Source organism: Danio rerio, chromosome 7 (genome assembly GCF_052040795.2).
Source record: "Danio rerio strain M-AB ecotype USA chromosome 7, GRCz13ab, whole genome shotgun sequence".
Lineage (NCBI taxonomy): Eukaryota > Metazoa > Chordata > Actinopteri > Cypriniformes > Danionidae > Danio > Danio rerio.
The window spans coordinates 41,450,135-41,474,696 of record NC_141027.1 but is presented as its reverse complement, the minus strand read 5'-3'; the positions used below and the strand labels follow the sequence as shown (position 1 = coordinate 41,474,696).

Genomic DNA, 24,562 nt, shown 5'->3' with positions numbered 1-24,562 from the left:
TGCTGAGCCACCCAGGTGTTTATATTAAAATGTGAACTGTCAGAAGACATGATCTAAAATCATTTTTTATTTAGCAGTTTCCCACAACTCCTCCAGCTTTATGCCCTGCATTAACTGTGCAAATGAGTCCATTTTTTTTTTTTATTCTTATAAAGACGCTTTTCTGAACATAATGGATAGGATATTTAGAGACCTGTAGTGGACAAGAGTAACTAAACCTCCATCTGTTCAACAATTACTGTGACAGCCGACACATGACCCTTTCTGTATAAAACCCAACACACTGAAATGCAAAAAAACACCTCGCACCCAATGGCAAAGGGTCATGACCTGAAAAGCTTTAACATGAGTCATGGTACAGCGCTAATCCCAAATCCTATATCATGACCACGTTCGAGGAGATAAACGTGGACATCATTATGAAGTAAAGTGGTCTTTAAGAAAAAGAGGAAAGGCAGATCTGACATTATGCGAGTGTCACAAGCAGAAACTAATGTCCAGAGTGAGTCTGGGGGAGAAGGAGCTGTAATCTGCTTAAAGCCCATCTCACAGCACATGGCAGAATGGCGACACACAGAGTCACCATATGGCCTTCTCAAGAGCACAGGCTCAGGCCTGCTGAGACCATCCATCTAAGTGTTACAGTAAATGTGGAGCGGAGCACTCGCTACTTAAAATGAAAAGGGCACTGCTGAGCTAACTGGAACTCATTAGAAACAATATGTAGATGCAAATATTACCTAAAAGGTAAGGCTAATTTACCGTTAGTCTTAAAGATACAAGTGAATTCACAAAAATGATTATTCTTTTTGGAATTTGTTTAAATCTCTGACCAGAAATGTAATACAATAATAACACCACTTTCACGTGTTAAAATGTACTTCATTAAAATGTAGCTTTACCATCAAAAAAAATAGATTCTAAAAAAAATCTGACAAAATTACAAAACCTTAAGGGAAGATCTCGCCTTACCTAAGAGAATAAATTAAGGATGCTGCATATAATACCTTAAACACATCTCTTATAACCATTTAGGTGTGAACAGGTCATGGCCAGAAGCAGCTTTAGAGAAAACAATTCATTAATTCGTTTTACTTTGGATTGTGCTATGAATAATATACGGGAGCACTTGTGCGTCTTCCTCTGCTTGTAAACTTAAACAAATATTTGCAATTGGTCGATGAGATCGGCCAGATTGGCGAGTACCAGTAGAGTCATGAAATGTGATTATTAGCCAATACCGATCGTTGGTCGATCGATCAGAGCTTCCCTAATTCTAAATAAGCTTCCTTAATTCTCAATAAAGCAGTATTCTTTTCTTTAAAAACTATTCATGACCCCAACATTATAAACACAAGTGACATCTGATCCGCAGTTTGATGTTAAAAAATTTCAACAGTGTCTTTTATTTATATTTAAAGTAGTCTGAAAAAATAAATTGCAATATAAATATCTATAAAATAGATAAAATGCCGTTTTAGAAATGTCTTTAAAACAAGATACATAATGGCAGCACATTACTATATTTGCTCTGAAATTTGCTCCAGTAACCCAAAGAAAAAATAAAACATCAATAAAACTTAGTGTTAAATCATCATTATCAAATGAAGGAAAATCAAGGTCTCTGAAATGTATCTTACATTAAAAACACATCATTTGACTACTTTTAATGCCTCAGAACTCATTTTTCCCGATATGAGCTGCATGAATGTTTTTATTCTCTTTCACTCTCTCCCTTTCTGCCACAGGGCCGAGGGGACAACATATGCCAACTGTCTGAACAGAGCATAAACACATATTCACAGACCTCCGAGCTCAGGGCCTGACCTGTCCACTCAGATCAGCTATTCCACATCACGGTCAGGGAATCTTGTGCCTTTCTGTCTGACCCTGTTAGCAATGCTGACTATAGACTGGCTAACATGGCTCGAGTCCTCTGCCAGTGAGGCTATGCCAACAGTCCTGGCATTATATAGACTATACTGTATAAGAGGTCTAAAATGACTGGGCGGCAGTTGTCAACAGCTTAAAGTAGTTTTTAAATGTTGAATCAAGCTTGTTTGCTATCAGTGTACTTCAGCGAATGTTAGCTCTGGCAACAAACCAACCATCTCTCGTGACTCTTTTAAACAGACATAAATGCCCAGGGCAAAAAAAAAAAAAAAAAAAAACCGCCCTTATGTGTTTATGTTTACTTTGTAGATGGTCTTGGATTTGATTCAAAGGCAAGTCAGCAACATCTCTCTTTTAAAACAAACAAATCAGCATAAAAACTAATTGACCATTTTAACAATATAAACAACAACCACAACTTTCACCACAACTTTGGTTCACTGGATAAAGTTTTATTAACCTGAAAATATATAGAAAAATCAGGTGAATGAATGAATAAAAAAAAAAAAAAAAAAAAAAAAAAAACACTTGAACTTTTTTTGTTTTGCCGTGAAATATATTGCGATATGAATATAATTTCCCCAGACGACCTGTATAACTCTTGGGAGAGATTTCATTCATTTATATCAACTGGCATCTGCTTAAGTTACAAGCAAAAATAAATAAATAAATACTGCATTACAGTTTTCTGGGAAGTCTGACAGTATTGGAGTACAGAAATTGAACCATAAAAAAGGTAAAATAACATGGTCATCATTGAATAAATAATAAAATAATCAAATTTTATAAATGTATTTATCTTTCACTCTTTATAAAAGCATATAACCTTAATGCGAGTATTGCGGCAACACAAATTGCGATATCAAACGATATATTATTCAGCTCTAATTTGTGATTGTATATTTACTGTAATTTAGATTTGCTGTAAAATACACATCATTACAGCATTTTCCTCATGCACTAAACTAGAAGTGTACTTTAGTAGCGGTTACACCAAGTCTCTTTCAAATGTACTTTCTGAAGCTTTTCACATAGCAGTCTGTTCATTTATAACTTGTTCCCTAAACTCTTATTTAAAAAAAAATACTTTTTTTTCTGGCTGACAGCTTGAGATCAAGGAAATTTTACCAAATGCAGATTTGTTATATTTTGTTAGCCTATACATCACCACGACCAGAGAAACTCGACAGAAGAGATATTTTCTTTATACAGCACACATTCAACGCATTTCCCTTCCTTGTTTTGATTAGCACAATGTTATCAACTGTTTTTAAAAACCAGCAGACACAGATTGAGGTAAAGTTGGTTTTCTTTTCACATATTCTGATAATCTCCTAAATAAAATCATTTCAGAAAAGCCTTTTGCCAATTCTAAATAGGGAGCTCATATTATCAGTCAGTGACCATCACAGTACAACATAGTTCACACAGTCAATTAAATGGTGCTAATATTGGTTTGAAGTCATACTTTCATGAGATTTCAGACCCAATATTCAAAATACCCTGGTATTCAATATAGGGACTGTAAAGAATGAACAAATATGGGAATATAGAACCAACTTTAACTCAATCAGACACGGTTTATTTACGCTTTTATCAGTGCATCCCAAACAAAACTACTGGAATTTTGATTGTAACTGCAAACGACTGTCAGCAAACTTGACCTGTAATGTACAAAAAATTTCCTTAATTCACCAATTAATCATCATGTGATCACTGAAGTCAAACACAACTAAAGCATAATAAAGCCCACATCATCAAGATTTCATCCCATGATGTCTATCACTCCTGAAGTTTAACCAGGCACATATACGCGTGTCAAAACATCACAACAGGTGTGCATACTTTATAGGTGGCAGGCCGAGGGACATTCAATAAGCCGCACATGAAGTGTTTGTGACAAGGCAGTGTGGGACAAGGCAGTGCCTCACCTTAGGCAGCTCTCTCAGCTGGTTGGCGTCCAGGAGCAGCTCCTCCAGACTGCGGTTGTAGCGGTAGATCTCATCGGGCACCGCAGTGAGCGAGCAGTGTCGTTTATCCACAGACTCGACGTGACGGTTGCACCGCCACAGCGGGATACACTTCAGCATGTCCCGGGCGCGCTTATCCCCGCCGCATCGGGGACTCACTCAGGCAGCCAAACGATGGAGATTTGGGCTGGCGGAGCACTTTATCCACCAAAAGCAGTCCAATCAAAGACCCCGTGTGAACGATTATCCTGCAAGTGTCCACCAAATCCACCGACGGCCGGAGACATCCAGATGACCAGTCCAGTCAGAGTAAACGAGGGCTCTTCATTCAGTATCTCCTCATTCTTAGCAGATTCACAGTTTGGCTCAACACCAGCGGAATGAAATCAACGACACTTGCATTTTACGTGTTGTACAATAGTCTGCAGCAGAATTAACGTTAAACGAGATTATGTCGCACAGAACGACGTTAAGTGACTCCGTTTAGCCGTTAACATGTAGAAAATGCGCGGTTTAAATATCACCAACTCGTCGGTTCATGTCGCGCGCTCCTTTATCAAACATGTCTCGTCTTGTAAAAAATAAAATGATATGTAATGAGCAAACTACATCGTGCCCGTAAGGCTGTTAATCACACGACGGAATGCTACAGCTAACTGATTAGCCAGCTGCAGTGCGCTATGGTAGTCCGACGAGCGCTAGGAAATACAGCAGGCAGCCTCTAAACAAAGACGAAACAACTCTAAAGTCATACAGACGTGTGTGTCGCTGAGATATGTGCGAAAAGAGAGGGCCCGCCGCGGTGAAACCACACACACACTCTCACAGCAGCAGCAACAGGCTAAGAGCGGCAGGCCGGTTGTGAGTGTGTATGTGTGTGGGGGGCTGGGCTGATCGCACCCGCTCCAGAGACACTCCACCGGCTTTGTGTTCCTCCAATACCCGTCCTGATATCGAGCCCGGGCTGATCCGCCTCAGACCCCTCTGTCTTCCTCATATAGGTGGCTCACCGCAGGACGCGCGCGACGCTACGTTTGGGCTTTATCTACCGGGGAATTTCCTGCTCCTGTAGGCAATAGTGTGGAGGTGCTGAGTTAAGTAACGCTCCAGCAGCCGATCCATCCCCAGCTCCACCTCGCTGTTGTGAGTCTCCGAGTGAGCGCCTCTCGCACGCAGATCCACACACAACACTCAGCACTGCCGCCCATCCGGATGGCGACCTCTAGGAGTATGGAGGAGAAGGACCAGTAGGACAACAGGAGCGCTGCAGTTTGGCTTAAGCTCGTGCGCCGCCTCGTGGATGCTCCTTCAGAGTATATTCCCCTAATATTATGCTTGAGAAATTTGTTTTTCCGTCTGATGGTCTTTTCAAACTTGAAATCTTTATCTCGTATCTTTAGTTACCGATTCCTGCCAAGTTTAGCTCCAACTTGCTTCAACACACATGCCCGGAAGTTTCTAGGATATGTAGCAAGACCTTGATTAGCTGATTCAGGTGTGTTTGATTAGGGTTGGAGCTAAACTGTCCAGGACACCGGCCCTCCAGGACCAAGTTTGAACACCCCTGACATTCATCCATCCAACCTTTTTTCCCCCCATTGTTTAACAATAGTTTTTGACAACAATGGTTTTGGTTTAAAAAATGTGTCTGGATTAAGTTACTTGTTTTCATGTATTAAGAATCAGACCCCCTCCTCTCAAAAATAATAAATAAATGTAATAAAATATATAAACTTGACAGTTTTTACCAACGTTTTAAAAATTTGAATAACAAAATCATTCATTGTTACTTAAAATTGTAAACATGGTAGCGACAGGCAGATTAGCTTGTTTAAAACTTACTCAAAAAGATATGTTGGTTTAGAAATATTGAATTTTTTTTTTTTACATTTTCAGTTGCATTTAATTTTGTGCAAAAAAAAAAAAACATTCTAAACATCACCTTTAAAATCATCAGCAGCTCCCCTTAAGTTCCATGTCATTTTTACAGTGTAATGTACTGCGTGTAATGGCCACAGCTCTGAATAGTTTAGCTCCAACTACCTCCAACTCGCAATAGTCTCTAGTAGTCTTGAATTAGTTGTGTCTGAATAAAGTTGAAGCAAACCTGTGGGCCTCCAGGAATCAAATTTGAGACTTATGTACTATAGTGTGCGTCGGGACAATTATCATTTAACCATTAATATTAAAGACAGACAACACTGCATATTAGAGAAATTTATTGTTTTGGTAAAGCCAGAACCAATGTCACCAACACAATGTTTAGAGTCTGAACACAATGTCAGTGGAGAAACAAAGTTGCCATTTGTAAAAAAGTGGGGTAGGAATGGGGAAAATTGCATTTTTTCTTTCAAAATTAGAAAACAAAACCCTGCAAATGATAACGACTGTTAAAAATGCAATTCTTTCACAGTAGGTGACACAAAGTAAATGTATGAGGAGCATGTTCTTTTGTCCTAAGCTAAATCCCCCTGTTGGGATTTGTTCCAATAATATTATTACTATCAACATCAATAAAAAAATAATTACAAGTTTCAAAGAGGCCCAGATCTCAAGCAGCGGTGATGAAAGCTGATCGAGTGCCAAGAGATGGGACAGGTGGCCATTTCAGGACAGTCTTACGCAGTGAGGTCACTGCTATTAAAACGATCTTGATCGTACAACTCGGCAACAACCTTGCGACCTGCAAACCAGCGGTTGTTGAGAGCTTGGATGGCCTTGTTCATTTCACCAGCATCAGAAAACTCCACGAAGATCTTCACTATTATCTCGGCATCATCCTCCTCACCCTGTCGCTCCTGGTATATGATAACCCGGTTCACAGCCCCGTACTTCCCACATTCCTCCATCACTTCCCCTTCCAGGTCATCGTCAATGTCCTCTGGACCAACCATGTTGCGCAACACCATAACCGTTGACTGCAAGCAAAGAGAGAAAAGCTGGCAAATTAACGTGAAGCTTAAACTAGACTTCCTAGCAGAAACATCTGATTTATTAATTTATTCTGACTTCCATAGTAGGGAAAAATACAATGGAACTCGATGGATACCATCAACCAGCATTCTTCAAAATACCTTACTTTAATCTGTGTTACTAACAGATGAAACTCACAGATTTAAAACCACACAAGCGAGAGTAAACACTGAGGTACTTTTCATTTTTGAGTGAACTATCCCTTTAACAGAACCACAGTGATGCTATCTAACCTTGGACTGAATGGCCGCTTGTCTTCCTGCACTTGCGCTGACGCTGAGACGCTCCAGTTCACTGTCTTGTCCATTGCCAACCGGTGCACTGTGATCTTCTGCAGTTCGCCTGCTGTCTTCCTCTCTCTTCACTTCTGTGTGCAATTGCACTGCAGATGTTGGTGTTCCCATAGAAGCAGGTGCTGTGACTGGTGGGGATGCCAGAACTGGGTTGACCAAACCCACCTGCGGGACTACAGGGAGAGTGGGGCGAGCAGGTGTCACACCTATCAAATGGATTGCAAGAGAGAGAGTTATGATTATTAGTACAGATTGAAATATTTATACTCTTTATTATTGCTACATCTTTAACCAGTCAGATTTTCACAATCCTTTAATAGCCCTAAAGTATGGACTGCTTCGATGGCTGTTTTTTCTTCTTTTTTAAGGTCCAGTTCACACAATCTCCAAAAAGTCATTAACCAGTGAACACTTTATGTGAGAAATGAGCTAGTTTTATGTGACACCAGCAGCTACATGGCCAGAATTTTAAATCTTAGTGGTTGCCCAGTTACATTTTTCCAAGGGGAAGTTGAAAATAGATACCTATTTGTATTGGTCACAACATGCAAATGCTTGCTGGTCTCAACAAATAAATGAAATATAAAGATGCATTTATTGTATCTAATAGGCACCTTTGTGTAAACAAGGTTCAGATTTCAATTTGATTAAAGTAGTTAAAAGCCCAATTTCCACTGAGTATTAAAGCAATATTTCACACAAGAATGAAAATGACCTCTTACTATTATAAATGACCATTTATTCCCTGTCATGTGGTTTGAAACCTGAGCTTCTTTTTTCTGTTGCATACAAAATAAGAGATCTTGAAAAATGCTACATGCTGGGGACCCATTGACTTCCATAGTAGGAAAAAAGTACCACACAATCAATGGCTTCCAGAAACTAGCATGTGTCAAAAGATCTTCTTTTGTGTTCAAGTGAAGGTTGAGTAAATGATGACAATTAATTTTAATTTAGTGAAAGACTATCCATTTAAGATGTGATTTAGTCAATATGTTCACAAGTGCCCAATACAAAATATTGTGTAAATACGTCAAAAATGCATTTGACTAAACTCCTTTTACAGTTTTAGTGCTCATATGGTCGATCAACCGCACTGACCTAACATGAGGTTAAGGTACATGATGTGTAAATACATGGATTGTGGTAAACACGGGTTCATTCACACACATGCTGCAACAGTGATGTAGAGCATGAGAGGACAGGGTCTCTGTGAAATCTGAACACGAGAGCTCACCCCAGATGCTTGCAGGTGGAAGCAAAAACGCATCTTAACTGACACATGTGATGGGATCACTGAAAGCACATTAATACCAGGTGGAAAACTGTTTTCGTGGTGGACAGACCTGTGATAATGCCAGGGGCCTGGGCAGCCAGTACAGCCTGTGGAAGTCCCATTTGCTGACTGAGAATGTGAGCTGGTGAGGCAAGAGAACTCAGCACTGTCCCAGCAACAGCCTCCTGAAGAGAATTAACAATAATGAAACTAAACAACAAATATGAAAGGATAAATTTAAATATTGGTATTAGCCAGATCTGGTTTGGCAAGAAAATTGAAATTTATGCTAAAAGCATTTCACAACACTAAAAGTTAAGCATTTGTGAATACATCAGCAATTCTACATCACTTTTACCATTTGAAACAGACCATGTCTTGTTTTACTCAGTGTTCAGTCTAATATAAGCTGTAAGACTCACCTGGGCAGTAATCTTGGCGGTGGCAGCAGCAGCGGCCACAGCTGCAGCAGGGGGCAAACCTCCGGGAGTTGTAGGTGTTAGCAGAGGCATGGGTGGAGTAACAGCCTTGCCCACTCTTAGATACTGACCGCCGAGGTCAAACAGGTTCATGGATGAGACAGCATCCAGCGATGACTGAGGCTTTTCATATTCTACCCATTATAAAATGAAGAGAACAAGCAATCAGTCTAAGCTAACATGTTTTTTCATATATTTTTACTCTCGCTTTGCTTTTTTTAGAATATGCATTACAATTTAAAGGCAAACACAGCCAGCATCTGTACAAGATTTCACTTTCCATAAAGTGGGTGTAACAATTCAAATTCTTTACCTGAAATATTCATAATTAAAGCATGTGGAAATATTTTAATCCCAAGATCCCTATACACAACTGTGAAAGTTGACACCTCACAACTAAGAAAAGGCTACAAAATAAATACAACAGCAAAATAAAAAAGAAATTGCCTAATTTAAACTTGGAATAGAGGGTATGCATGTGACGTCACCTTTACAGCATTTAAAATAGTGTTGTTGTTGTTGTTTTTTTTTTGTTTTTTTTTAAACGTTTTAGAATAAAAATGTTTCTCGTCCAGACTGGAGTTTATACTGCCATAGTCCAGAAGACCAGTCAGAGAATGATTGCGGACCGCAATCAAAGTGCTTCATTTTGTGAGTCGAAAATGCTGGAGTAGCCTAGACAGCAGGCATAACCATAACAAAATACATATATTTTGAAACAAAAACACACTAGTATAAAAGGACAAACATTAGTGTATGGAGTGAAATTTAAAGGAAAATATTGTAACATCTCATATTCGGTGTAATTCCAAAGTTTCGTCAGTCAGCTTTCATTAAAAATAAATAAATAGTTACAGTTTTAAGACTGCATTGTTGCCACACATTAATAATAATACTACTATGCTAACACACATGCAGAGAACCTTAAAAGTTCCTACAAGACAAATTGAAACTTAAAAAGTATTTTTTTTTAAATCAATGGGGTAATTCCAGTGATGTATGAACAAATATACAAGTGGTTACCATCATTATGGGTTGCACAACTATTAAGACAATTTAAAATGAAATTAGTCTGATTATTGTCATATAATGGAATTTTGAAGCGACTGCTGTTACAGTCAGACACTTTTTAGAATATTTTAACACCCAAGAGGGTGTGTACAAGTGTCTTTATGTGGAAAAATCAGGTCAATGCATACCCTCTGTAGCTAGTAGAAAGTAATAAAATTAAGGCCGAAATGTAAGATGGTGATTGATTTGCTCTTTCCGCGGCAGAAACAAACTTCTGGAAATAACCTCAAGATTAAAGCATTTTTTAGACCAGCTCACCGATAAATCCGAAGCCCTTGTGCTTTCCCGTGGTGGGTTCTCGTGCCAGCATACAACTTTTAATCTTTCCAAAGGCCTCAAAGACGCTCTTGATATCGTCGTCAGACAGATCAGGGTGGATAGAGGCTACGTAGATTCGGTTGTAGGCACGTGCCTCCTCTGCCAGTTGTTCAATGATAGGCTGCGCCTGTCCAATGCTACCTGGCCGACCCACCTACAATACACATACCAGCATAGGAGCCACTAAGTGAAAGTGTATGAAGGAATAAGCATGTGTGTGTAAATGTACATGTAGTTGAGAGTAAAAAAAAAGGCTTCTCCAGTCTGAATACTCTTGTAGTATAAGAAACCCTTTTCACTAAAGTTAGCCATTAAACAAATGAAAATGATGTTCCATCATTACCATAAGTCTTTAATTACTTCTTGTTCAACAAGCTCATTGTGGTATAAAGAAATAAACTTCTATGTAGGGATGTTCTTTAACATTAGCTAACTCTTGCCTAAGAGAGTAGAGGAAATGGATGAATAATGAGTCTGATTGTTAAAAACAATATTTTTATATGTTGGTGGTATTTGTGCTGCAGTTGGGGCGGCCAAGCAAACACCAGCCAGGCGCAGCCCATCATCAGCACATCCCAGACAGAGGAGAGCCTGTCCCCAAAACAAACACTCCCTTTGCAGCTTCTAGAGAATTGGAGCTCCAAAAACAAACAGTGTGATAGTGGGGAAGCATGACATTGTATACTCTCACATTCAGGTTTGAGGATAAATACACACAGGAGCACTTTAACACCACACACGCCACGGGTACTGGCCAGACTACAGCAAGTACTGACAGATCTCTGCATCATGAACACACAAAAGCAATAAAATGCTTTAAAGAGCTATAACTAGAGCTGTGAAAAAGAGCGCTTGAGATCAACTGTGCTTTCTGAAACCCACCTTAATGTTCCTCCCACCCAGCATGACAGAGTTCATCTGCTCCAAGGCCAGCTGAGCCGCTTCAGGAACCTCATACTCCACAAAGGCAAAGCCCTGAGACAGAGTGTTTAATGTGTACAAGGTTTACAAGCTTCCTGTAAGAATCTGACTAATGCTTGAGCATATTTTGAGATCAATATAATGAATAGATGCCAAATTCCAGCAGTTTTAAAAATGTTTTGTGTTCAACAGAAGAAAAAGCTCACTAGTGAAGATTGAGTAAATGACAGAATTTTCAGTTTTGTGTGAACTGTACTTCTTACAGAAACTACATTTTTGAAATACTATTTTATGCCCAACTATACAATTCAAAGGATAAATAGCCTTTTTATAAGGGAAAAATTAAGAGAATAGAGGTGCCTCACACATGGATGTCCAGAGCACCTAAAGATAAGCCCGTTCAGGCTCTTAAAGCATACCTTATGTTTCATGGTGACAGAATCCCAAGACATATCGATGCTCTTAATGGGACCAAAGGGTGCGAAGGCCTGCCGGATGGTATCTTCCCCCAGCTCGTAATAAATGGAGCCCACATACACACGACACATGATGGCCAGAGCTCGCTGCCTCTGTGCTGCCACCTGGTGGTCATGACAAGAGAAACAAGAGAAAATATTGGCTACTGAACAATAAAACCCAATGCAAATGAACAAAGCACCACAGACAATATGATCAAATTTAGCAAGGGATTGAAGTTTGGTTTTAGTGCCAATTCCCACTCCCTTTGGTCCTCTATGCTTATTTGTAACTTGCATCACTTACCATTAACAACAAGCACAGTAACATGAATTAGGAACATGTGGCACAGCCTCTTCTTACCATTTCGAGAGAGCTGCTAGCACGTTCCTAAAGTAGTGTGTGCTTGCAGACTAAAACTTCTGTCCTTAGCCTAAACAGTTAACCCCTTAGCACCACTAAAAAGCCTGGATAATGAGCTGAGGTCAAATTTGTTCTCTTTTCATGAGGTGAGCTTTTGGACTTACTTATCAGATCACTGTTGAGGGAGAATCAGCATAAATCTATCCATTTCACACTTAACAACACAATCATCATCTTAAAATCATCATTTATCATTCAAGTTTTGAATTATGTCAGTCACATAACGAAAGTAAACGATTACACACAAGGCTCAAAGTTTAGGCAGATTCAATTTGGATTGTCGCAGTGACCGCTAGCCCTCTTTTTCTTTTACAGCAGACAAAGATGACATTTATATGCCACAGCATATTCACAAAGAAGAAATGCACCATACACACCATTCGCAACACACACACACACACACACACACACACAATCCCCGCAAGATTTCTTACGAGACATGGAGCGTCAGGTTGAAGAATAAACTTCCAACAAAGAGCAGTGAAATGAGGGCACACACACGGGTGGCCATGCAGTGTATAAGGATGGCAAATATGGAATGGATTTGCAGTAAACTATGAGTGTCCTTTGTAATGGTCGTATTAAAAATCGCTATAATAATCTTCTACTCTGCTAAGGTGGTTTAATAGGCCCGTGGCATTCATTTACACTGAAACTACACAGTCGATTTATGGAGGTAGGTCATGTAGTGTCAGCTTGCATCCTGCTTAATGAAATGGGTGACAGAAACAAACATTTCATTCAAGCCATGTCTGCTTTTTAAATATGCTGCCGCAAATGTCTAGTGTTATCAGGCCAATGCCGGTTAAAGAAGGGTAACGGTCATTATGCCAAAATGCGTACAGGTGGTAAATAATAGTTAATTAATCTATTGACCGATTGTAAAGATGAGAGAGGATCTCCAAAGCCCATTGTCACTGCTGCCATCTGAAACACAGTAAAGATGGAAAAGTGCTGAAAAAGGTTAGGTATCTCTTTTTTCTTTTGCAGACAGACATAGTATTCCAGACAGACTCTCTGACTGGTCAATGCCTTCGAACTCAAATTAAAACTCCGCCCACTAAATTTGACAAACATTAGTTAAGCTATAGATACTAACTGGTTTTACTTTCAGCAAAGGTAACAGTTCGGTTGCTCAGTCTATAAATATACTGAGCACTGGGTCTCTTTGGTTAACTCATCTGTCGTTGACTCTTCAGGGTCTTGCAGTACATAGCATGTCCAGTTGCTAAATTTGAAGATTTTGATCCAAAATAAACATGCTTAATCTATGTGTAGCAGTAACAAGCATGAACCACAAATATCAAACCTCAAATGAACTAGCAGAAAGGAAAAGCGAACAAATAAAGCAAGAGTTATCATTTCAGTGAAGTGTTTCAGTTTAAACCTGAGGCTAATCTGACCAAACAGAAAGAGCATTGACGAGACTTGTGTTGTGTCAAAAAGAAAGAAAAGAATAAGCACAGACTTCCTGAGGGGCAAAACTTTGCCATTATGAATAGTCTGTTTGTCACGTATAATAATGAATAAATAGCACTCAATATTTTATCAACAGAAATTTGGATCAAATTCTAAAAGATCAGTTTTTCAGGCTTGTGTATGATTTATGTTAATGAAAGACTGAACCCTTTACATGATCAAATCAGTGGGTAATCTATGTAGCTTTAGATATACTAGTTTGCAAAAAAGCATCAATTGTTTTAAGGTCAAACAAACAAATTCATTTATGGTATTCTACATAGTTAGATCATCATATGAGCTCACCTGTAAGTTTGTGAGCTGCTGCTGCTGGTGGGCGATGGTCTGTTTCACTAAAACACTCTTGATGCTCTGTTCCATGGCATACTTCTTAGCCTAAAAAAAAGAGCAAGTAATAAGCAAAGGGCCAATGAATTTATCTGCATCATCTTTGAGCTCACCACAATGAAGCACATGCTTGCTTTGAGGGATTTTTTCCACACAACAGGCTGACTGAGATTGTTACTGGTGATTTCTGGTCAAGTTAAAGAATGGATGTAGTCTCCTAATCTGACTTACAGAGAAGCAGCATCCTGCAGCCTTGACTCTTTCAATTATGAATCTATTCTTAGACAGAGCTGTGTGACACAGCAGGAGCAAACACGTTCTGACACAATGGAGCAGGTGAAGCAGGCTGGAATTCGGCTTGTGACCTGTACTGATCCCATCCACCCTTTCAGTCCTATGACTCTAATGCTAGGAACTAGGCATGGGACGATAACCGTTTTCAAGGTTTACCGTGGTTCAAGGTTGTAAAACCACCAAAATTGTCTGCTATACAGTTCCGGCAGCATATGTAAGATTTTTCATTTACGTTTTTCATTTTGTTTTTTTAGGACAACAGTATCCCCAACAGAAAACATCTCCAAAAATGCTGTTTTAAATTGTAAAGAAATCAGTGTTTTGAAACTAATGAAGACAGCAGAGGTTAATGATCGAACTGAATTATTTAGCCTGACATATTTACTGCTCCAAAATATCTTAAATGTTTCTCATGTACCGGCCCATGCCTACTAAGGACACATAACTTTTGCCCCAATTTCCCCCTGTGGCTGTTTGGTGGCAATAATAAACAACTGAACGAGATTACAAAATGGTGCTCATTCACAACTGTGACATATACAAAATCTGAGACTAGCACCTGTGAAATGCCAATGACTGAGATATTTCACAAGCTAAAAATCAAGAAGTGCCCACTACTTGGTATCCTGAAGTGCGAAACATACACTGGCAAAAGCCTAAAGCCAACGAGAGAGTATGATATGATGCAAAAGGATGTTCAGAGTCATGAGTCGAACCTGCAAGAGAACATCAACAAACATGGCTTCTCCAAAACAACATTAACTTTATGTTGCCCTATTTTATCTTTGGCTGCCCTCGAAATTCACATACATCCATACTTTATAATACTCTAAGTATGTTAGCCAAGTAGTATGTCCAAATTCATAGAATTTGAAAATTAAAATGTGAGAAGTACCCGGATGACCTACTACTTCCAGGGAGATTCTGAACTGCGCATCAGATGGACGCTATGCTATCCCATGATGCACCGCAAGAGAATTCATGAATGGGAGGGAAGAGAGGCAACTCACACCGGTATGTCATGCGATTATGACCAAATGGCGGATGTAGTACGTCCGAGTTCCATTCAAACTGCTCACATTCATACTGTATAGAACATACTTTTCTAATGGTCGAGCAGTACGTTTAAATTCAAACGCAGCACCTACTGAGTAGTAGGTGGTTTCGGATGCAGCCTTTGTTTTTTCATGGTAAATCAGCACACAGACTATATTGATTGCAAGTTTCTTGTGGGTTTTGATTTTTTATTTTGCTGCTTGTCATCTTACAAGATGTCTGATATCTCTTTTTGCATGTGTTTGTCAGACAATGGGCTATAGGCACATCTAGTGTTTTTCAGCCAATGATGAACTTCCGGTGAGAGCTTAATGTGACTATTTTCAATTTCACAAGGTTCCTTTTACAGCATCGATGATGTAATGTAATTAAAGTTGAATTAGTTAAATAGACTTAGGCATCCATGTAGCTGATAAAGCGTGAAAAGAGACAAAATACAGTTTTAAATGCAGGCTAGCGCAAAAAAAAAACACACATTAAAAAAACTGTGGTAAAATTCATTTCCATATTTTAAAGACATGGATTGGAAAATCTAATTTAATGCAGTACTTCTTGTTTGGTCTGATACTCACTTTATATCGTATCTCAGCCTGGCAGTGATGACTGCGTTTTTTTTTTTTTTTTTTAAAGAAATCACGCAGCGATTTTGTATGGGTTTTTTTTATGGGATGACAATTCATCGAAAGCCCTGGGGCTGGCTGACTGAAAATAAAAGTGTGTGTGCACATACCCCATTATTTCATTTTAAAAAGGTGTGCAATATGTGAGTCTGAGTCACTGTTCCATTGTATAGTGTTCACACAAGGGCAAACCCAGAAAGTAGTGTAATCTGAAACTGAAAATCATGCAACAAAAAAAAAAAAAAAAGAAGCCCAGAATTAAAGTAAAACAAAGATCTACTATTTACCTTCTGTAGCGCCTCCTGTTGCTCAGGAGTAAGAGGCGGTAATCCAAGCTTTGACCCTGTGCCTTGTCCATTCTCCATCATCAGACCTTTGCCTCACTGGGAAAGTGATACAATGGACATGGAACGAAAAAGGAAGCGCATAATGAGGTGAAATTCCAAACCCGATTATCAGTTTACTCACTATCTGCACATGTAAACTTCCAACTTAAGAGTCACAGAAAGAGAGAAGGGAAAGAGAAGGTAAAATAAACGCAGTTTACCTATGAGGCGAACCTTATATGCCAACCAGGGTCGTGAAGCCAGTGACTTGTCTGCAAAGCACTCACAATTTTACAGTGATCTGTGGTTCATGGAAAAGTATACAACATTTAGATTTAAATCCTTGTACAAGTTCAATGAGAAGATATTAAAGGAATCACTGACACACTTTTACCCACAGAGCTCGCTCACACACACACACACACAAAACTAAGGCAACAATGACAGGAACTATTTGCATGAATAAAGTAGATCAACTGCAAAAAGTAGATCAACTGCAATAAAGTCACTGTCTGTAGTAAATTAAAAATAATAATAGTAGTAATAATAATTAAACAGATTTCTATTTTTGGGAGGAACTATCCCCTAAATTAATTGCTAATCATTAAAATACGTTATTTATCCTGACAAGAAACATGGTGCTTAAATGCAACACACTCGTTTAACCTGCTTCTGTTTTCTTGCCAGAGGAAACCTGGTACAGTCGGAGTAAATCATACATCGGATTCATGGGGTAACGTTAGAGGTATAACACTAAAACAGTGCCCCGTTAAAAACCTCATAAGCAACCCGGAATAACTGGACCACTGACAGAAACCGCCATTTATGTTTGCTAATAGTTTCAATTGTAAATTAGTACAATTATATTGTATACACATAATCGTAATAACGGTGATCTGAGAGCTTCGACACGTTCACCGGCTCTATATCAACAAAGAGAGGTTAAAGACACGGTGGTGGCGCGCTTGTGCTAGTACACCCCAGCAGCAGAGGAGCTAGCTTACATACAGCTGTTAAACACCGAGATTTAACAAAGCGGTGCAGGATTCACAAGCTTACTAGCTATCTGCCTCTTAAATTAATCCGTATCCAATTCGTAATACATGGTAAATCATCATGATTCAAAAACAGGCAGCAATGAATATGCGGCTAGTCTGGTTAGCAACGGCAAGAAGCTAACGAGCTTTCATGCAGGCCTCGTGTACACACGACTGAACAAACACTGAAACGAGAACAAGCTTTTCGAGAACAATTCCACCTGTGCTAACTAGAACAACGAAGATGCTGGAAATATTGGTGTATAAGAGTAAATGCAAGAGGTAATAATTATTACCGCAGTGTTCCGCGTTATTACCGCCATGTAGTGATCCACATTGAAAACTCTGCAACAGCACAGAAACACAGCAGAGACTGGAGCTGCGCGCGGCCTCCTCTGACTGACGCTGGTCACGTGGTCTCAAACAGCGGCGAGCCAACGTGCTAGAACACATTACTTTTTGTAATGTGTCGTTAAACTTGTCTCAGTTGAAATGTTTGAGTATTACCGTATTACCTTGAAGTGTTTTCGTATTTATTTGTTTATGGGTGAAATGTGACATTCGTACCACCAAGACAACTTTAGTTGGACCATGACACGCCCCCTGCAGACGATCACAATCAAAAATGCACAGTTGACTTCAGCTGCCTTTCCTGTTTTGTAAAAATCATAAAAGATTTCAAAGAATCATCTTCTTCTGTGGTGCAAAGGCAATTGCTTTTTGCTTTAAGTATGCTGCCTCCACCTGGGTAAGCACAAATTGAAAACGAAAGGGCAATGAGGCAATATCCAAGTGATAACTATCAAAATGGAAACCTGCAATTTATTTACTCACCCCAGGCAATACAAGATGTAGGTGACAAGATTTAAAACATTGTGATCCTGTAAAGAAAATCAATGGCTACCAACACTATGGTTGTGAAAAACATGCAAATCAAAATCAATAACTGTGATTCCTGACAGTAGAATTGGTTTGTTCATGAAACACTATTTATGGTAATATTACACTTAATATTGCACTTACGCTTAATCTACAGACTACTGAGTCTGTTCATGACTATGGAACATGAGTGTTAAGCTGCATATTAATGCGGGTGCAAATTCACACATGAGCTGATGCTGTTGGTATTCAACGTTTTATTTAGGTTGCAGTATATAGGATAAGCACAAGAGCATCATTTTGATGAACAATATAACACAACCAGGGGCATCACAGTGGCGCAGTGAGTAGCATGATCACCTCACAGAAGGAAGATGCTGGTTCGAGCCCTGGCTGGGTCAGTTGGAATTTCTGTGTGGTGTTTGCATGTTCTCCCAGTGTTGGTGTGGGTTTCCTCCGGGTGCTCCGGTTTCCCCCACAGTACAAAGACATGCAGTATAGGTGAATTGAATAAACTAAATTGTCCGTAGTGTACGTGTGTGAAAGCAAGAGTGTTTGGTTGTTTTCCAGAAAGGGTTGCAGCTGGAAGGTCATCCGCTGTGTAAAACATATGCTGGATAAGTTGTCGGTTCATTCCGGTGTGGTGATCACTGAATAGTAAAGGGACGAAGCCGAAAGAAAATAAATGAATTAATATAACATATCTGTCTTCACTCACGTGTGAGTTTGTGCCTGTGCATAAAAAAATTGTGCTACAACAAAATTCACTATCCAGACTGTTGTGAACACTGAAGATTGTTTACGAAAGCTGTGAATTAAAGTCAGTAATGTTCATTCATTCATTTTCTTTACGGCTTAGTCCCTTTATTAATGCGGGGTCACCACAGCGGAATGAACCGCAAACTTATCCAGCACATGATTTACGCAGCAGATGCCCTTCCAGCTGAAACCCATCTCTGGGAAACACCCAAACACTCTCATTCACACTCATACACTATGGACAATTTAGCTTACCCAATTCACCTATACCACATGTCTTTGGACTGTGGGGGAAACCAGAGCACTACCTACTGCGCCACCGCGTCACCAAGTTGGTATGTAACAAATAATTTTTAATTTCTAATTCTTTTACAGATTGTTTTGCTTCAGAAAACCTCATTTATGTTTTGCCCTGACACCACACACATCATGGAGACCTCAATTTGATATTACATATTTTTAAGCTCATCTGCAATACCTTTGTATGACCTATGTCTCCTGTTAGATGTAAGGAAAGAAGCCCAATTAGTTAAGGTCATATTTAAAAACTCATTAGCTGTTATACATTCACTGTAAATCAGGCCTTCACATATCTTATTGCATGTATAAAACAGTAATTACAAATGTAGCAGATTTCATAAAATATTCATTCATTCATTCATTTTCTTTCAGCTTAGTCCCTTTATTAATCTGGGGTCGACACAGCAGAATGAACCGCCAATTTATCCAGCACATGTTTTACGCAGCGGATGACCTTCCGGTGGCAACCCATCACTAAAAAACATCCACACACATTTATTCACACTTATACACTATAGACAATTTAGCTTACCCAATTCATCTGTACCACATGTCTTTGGATTTGTGGGGAAAACCGGAGCACCTGGAGAAATTTCACGCCAACCCGGGGAGAACATGCAAACTCCACAAAGAAACGCCAACTGACCCAGTCGAGAGGTCGAACCAGCGACCTTCTTGCTGTGAGGTGAACATACTACCCACTGCGCCACCGCGTCACCTACACAAAATAAAACAAAGCAAATAACAGTTTATTTAGATTACGACTGATAGTGGTCTGGTTGCCAAGCAACAGTCACAAGTGTATGTTTGCTGAGAAATATCCAACAGCTTAGAACAGGGCTCAACTAGTCAGAGTCAAGGACTGGAACCATTTGTAGATGTTTAGAAAATAGATGTTTACAATATGTCTTTAAAATGTTTATGAATTGAACATATGGAATGCTGACCTTGCCAGCTAGATCTTTGTAGACAGAATATGTTTTTCTAATGAAAAAAATAAAGCTTTTTATTACAGCCTACATCTTTGCAGACAATACATGAGCTTTGTGGAGGCCTGTATATTTGATAGAGCCAGTGGCCTTTGACTTGCATGACTAAGCATAAATCACCAAGGACCACAATTTCAGGTCTAACCATCTTTAATGTTCCACTTAATGATGAACAAATCAAATCTAACCACAATATTTTGTTAGCTGACAATGCTAGTTTTGCGGTGAACAATTCATCTGTGCATGTCATTTAGAAAAAATCAGTTTGCCCCTCTAATCTTTAACTGAAATCTGAAAATGCACTTGCTATTTTTGTTCAGTTAAATTCTCAATTACGTGATTTTGAGGTAATAGGCGTGGCTAACATATTTAACCACGCCCCTCCAACAGTCAGTTTTGACAACAAACAGAAATGGTGAGCAGGAGGAGTCTGTTAGGTTGTAATAACTCTCCTTAAACCCTTTTCCCATCTTTCTGAATGAAATGCATACTTTACTACATCCATTTAAGTCGCAGCAGAAAAACGACGCCACTGATGCAGGCAGGTCACGTGACCATGACAAAATGGCGAATGTAGTCCAAACTCCATTCATACTTTTCACATTCATACTGTATAGAACACACTTTTCTAACGGCCGAGTAGTACGCTTTAATTCAAATGCAGTACCTACTGAGTAGTAGGCGGTTTCGGTCTTAAAAGCCTAAGTCTTTTTTTTTTGTTCTTGCTTGAAACAAGTGAATGATGAGAGAATTTTAAGTTTTGGGTGAATTCTTTAAGTCTTTTGAATATGTCAAGCTGATGTGATCAACCCATTGTAATGTTTTTCAGTGAATATTAAATGACTGTAAGAGATGCAGTTTATTTTGTATTTTCATAGGTATATTTTATATGTTTTAAGTAGCTTCAAAGTAAAGAACAGTAATTAGTAATCTGATTGCTTTGTACATGAAGTGTACAAAAGCAAAATTTTCCAGTAGTAGTCAGTAATTTGTTATATATTACTTTTTTAAAGTAACTTACCCAAGACAGAAGGTGACACAGGACATGGTCAATGTCAAAATGCTTATTTCTCTGGATTTGAACAACATTTAAAACATTCAGGGTAAGTATAGTAAGTCAGCAAAATAAATACTGTTCTAGAACTTTATAAATATTTTAATGAAAAAAAAAGTAACATAAAAAGGAGAACTGGCGACGCAGTGGCGCAGTGGGTAAAACATTCCGCCTCACAGCAAGAAGGTCGCTAGTTTGAGCCTCTTATGGGTCAGTTGGAGTTTCTGTGTGGAGTTTGCATGTTCTCCCTGCGTTCACGTGGGTTTCCTCTGGGTGCTCTGGTTTCCCCGACAGTCCAAATACATGCGGTACAGGTGAATTGTTTAGGCTAAATTGTCCGTAGTGTACGAGTGTGTGTGTGTGTGTGAATGAATGAGTGTGTATGTTTTTCAGAGATGGGTTGCGGCTGGAAGGGCATCCGCTGCGTGAAAACGTGCTGGATAAGTTGGTGGTTCATTCCACCGTGGCAACCACGGATTAAGAAAGGGACTAAGCCAAAAAAAAAAGAATGAATAAATGAAAAAAGAGAACTGTCATTTAACTGTGGATGACCTGAGGCTGAGTAGAATAGCAGCAATGTTCATTCCTGTAGACTAGTGTTTTGGTTTTAAGTTCAAATTTAATCTTTTTGAATTAATATAAGATAAAACATTCAATACAGGTTTTATAATGAACATTCAGGTAGAGCTTGAGTGCACACATCTAATGTTGATGGATACTTTGTACTTTTAGATGCAGATAATATCATAGACACAAACTCGTAGATAATATGATTTTTAAGTTTGTGAAATAAGATTGTAAAAAAATCATATGGCTTCAATGTGAAACTCATGCAGAAATGCCCTCACCTTGTCACCTTTAATTGAATAAGTCAAAAGTAAAGCAGTTGGTTTACAACAGGGGTGTCTAAACTCTGTCCTGGAGGGCCGGTGTCCTGGAGAGTTTAGCTCCAACCCTAATCAAACACGCCCGAACCAGCTATTTAAGCTCTCAAGCTGCGGTCACACTGGACTTTTCTCCCCATAGACTTTCATTTATACGCACGCAAATGCGTCAGACCGGAAACGCAGGGTCATGGGTCAAGTTTCGCAGTTCGCTGAGGTATAAAGTTCAAGCTTGTTAAACTCTGACCTGAGAAATCGCGCTACTTGACTACGTGAGACTAATCGAGGATCAAAACATAACCTTTCTTCTCATCTTTTCATCTTGTTCAATCCCGCCCCTTTTCACAGCAACACACAACAGACTTTCGCATTTTCAAACTCTAGTTTGACCGCAGCTTCACTAGATATGCTAGAAACTTCTGAGAATAAATACTAACTTTTCAAAATTTTATGTAAAGTTGCAATGCAAGTTAGACGAGCTCTCCTGTATTTTTTAACTCAACGCGCTACACAACGTTTTTCACATATAATCGGAATATGCCTGTGTAAGTAACATGAATTGTTCACATATCTTTTGCCAGTTCATTATCTGAGATGTAAAATGCATGGAAAAGCTGCCTGCACAGAGAAACATTGCACAGTCGCACACACATAGAGAGACGTATATATGTAGTTTATAATTCTCTGGAACATAATTAATATTGAATTGTAAGCACTTCTGTCTTTTTGTTCTGTCCTTTGGAAGCTCAAATACGGTAAAAGTACATTTGTGATCTCACAAGGCTCCGAAGTATTTTTTTGAAGTCCCCAAAATTCGTTCATTGTAGGCTTTGCTAAGCTAACTCTGTAAAAGCTAAGGTCTCCTTCTGCATTGAAATCTGAGCATTTTATACTCAGAGATGCTGTTTATGTTCCCACAGCTCCATTACACATCAACTAAAGTTTAAAATATGATATTGTAGTGGACCACCCCTTTAAACTCTCTGCATGCTACATGCCCACTGTTTTCCTTTTTTTCCTTTTAGAAATTGCTACAAGAAAAAGCAGCTGCCCAAGAAAGTGCAGAAAAACAAAAGTCTGTGCTTACAAAGCAAATCACCATTGTGCTAAATCTTTAAAACCTCAGTTCACTTTAAAAGACACAAACTGGTTCATTCAGGAGAGAGCGTTTATGGTTGTCCAGAATGGGGCAAGCAGTTTATCATGCCCTCTGAACTCAAAGTACATCTGCGTGTTCATTCAGGATTAAATCACTGCTCTGAATATGGCAAGAGCTTTGCTCAGGCAGGCTCCTACTCCAATCACCGCTGTGAAAAACGCCATCACTGCCCTGGGTTCAGCCAGGGGAAAAGCCATACCTGTGCTTACAATGTTGGAAGGCCTTTACTACATCCAGAGCACTAGGAGTTCACTTACGAACTCACACCGGTGAAAAACCTTACGAGTGCAAAGAGTGCAGAAAAACATTCTGCCAGCTAGGCGGACTTAAAGTTCAGGCCTTATGTGTGCCTTGTGTGTGGGAAACGCTTTAAGGGACACCCTAATTTGATTGCACACAAACATTCACACTGGAGAAAGGCCTTATAGATGCACCATATGCAAGAAGACGTTCACCAACAGCAGGAGGTTAAAAGAGCATCAGCCTCCACAATCAGAGGAAAAACCATTTCACTGTGGCCTGTGCACGGAAACATTCAGTGCAGTCTGTCAACTTAAAGAGTACCAGCAGAGTCACAAATAAGAGAAGCACCATCACTGCGCCGACTGTGGAAAGTCCTTCATGCACTTATATTTGCTCAGGTGTCACCAGCGCACTCACTCGTATGAGAAACCCTACTCCTGCACTCAGTGTGGAAAGTGTTTTCGCTGCTTGTTTGAACTGAAAATGCACATCAATACTCACAGTCAATCACAACCTTTTCCATGCTCTGAGTGTGGAAAGAGCTTTTGCAGGACGGAAGAGCTTCGGATACATCAGAGAGTTTATACAGGAGAAAAGCTGTATGCTTGCTCCATCTGCGGCACATGCTTCAAACAGTCTTCACAAGTCAAAGTGCAAGAGCGTATTCACATTGGAGAAAGGCCGTTCACCTGCACAATGTGTAGGAAGACCTCTAAAGACAAGAGAAGCCTGTTGACGCACCAGAAAGTGCATCATACATAATCATACTGTTAATATGTGTTGCATTTGTTTATGAAACCTCAGTTCCCATAATGTTGGGACGTTTTGTGAAATGCTATAAAAACAAAATCAGATTAAATCTGTGATTAAAGGCACAATATGTAATATCCATAATGCACTAGAACAGTGTATATATTTCGCTGAAGTACTGTATGTAGTTACATTATACCAAATGTTACAAAGAATGTTTCAATCCAGAGAGATAAGCAATTTTATCTAATGACACAGACCATGTCCTGTGTCGCAATGCTAATGATGTCAAACACCCTTGATTTCTAGTTTGGTATTATAGAAAATAAGGAA

The 24,562-nt window shown here is 39.3% G+C and overlaps 2 protein-coding genes and 1 pseudogene across 52 annotated transcripts in view; 1 reads left to right on the top strand and 2 right to left on the bottom strand.

Moving 5' to 3' along the window:
- The window catches only part of scrib (scribble planar cell polarity protein), a 116,365-nt gene extending 111,345 nt beyond the window's left edge, over positions 1-5,020 (bottom strand). For 49 of the 50 annotated variants that reach the window (XM_087258885.1, XM_087258902.1, XM_087258893.1 and 46 more), the window contains exon 1: positions 3,825-5,020. In XM_087258885.1, the coding sequence (XP_087115011.1) occupies positions 3,825-3,983 (159 nt within the window). In that variant the 5' untranslated portion in view covers positions 3,984-5,020. The remainder of the gene's footprint in view (positions 1-3,824) is intronic. The other variant, NM_001007175.2, reaches the window with a different exon arrangement.
- Positions 5,021-6,065: 1,045 nt separating this feature from the next.
- puf60b (poly-U binding splicing factor b) lies at positions 6,066-17,596 on the bottom strand. Of its 2 annotated transcripts, NM_001430966.1 has the most exons (12): positions 17,509-17,596; positions 16,397-16,476; positions 16,137-16,232; positions 13,838-13,927; positions 12,950-13,000; positions 11,614-11,775; positions 11,156-11,248; positions 10,214-10,427; positions 8,828-9,018; positions 8,476-8,590; positions 7,070-7,335; positions 6,066-6,781 (listed from the first exon to the last, which is right to left on the bottom strand). In NM_001430966.1, exons 3-12 carry the CDS (start codon positions 16,215-16,217, stop codon positions 6,482-6,484), a joined length of 1,563 nt encoding a protein of 520 aa, NP_001417895.1. In that variant the 5' UTR covers positions 16,218-16,232; positions 16,397-16,476; positions 17,509-17,596; the 3' UTR covers positions 6,066-6,481. The 2 variants fall into 2 exon arrangements, with proteins under 2 accessions (NP_001417895.1, NP_001002121.2); NM_001002121.2 differs by lacking the exon at positions 12,950-13,000.
- A 5,475-nt stretch (positions 17,597-23,071) lies between these two features.
- Positions 23,072-24,283, top strand: LOC147836073 (uncharacterized; annotated as a pseudogene).
- The last annotated feature ends 279 nt before the right edge of the window (positions 24,284-24,562 follow it).

Coding starts and splice junctions, on each gene's coding strand:
- puf60b (NM_001430966.1), bottom strand. CDS start 16,217: ATGATGGAGAATGGACAAGGCACAGGGTCAAAGCTTGGATTACCGCCT. Junction 11,776..12,949: donor CTCTCTCATCTTTACAATCG/GTCAATAGATTA, acceptor CATGACCACCAG/GTGGCAGCACAGAGGCAGCG. Junction 6,782..7,069: donor AAGCGGCCATTCAGTCCAAG/GTTAGATAGCAT, acceptor CTTTGCTTGCAG/TCAACGGTTATGGTGTTGCG.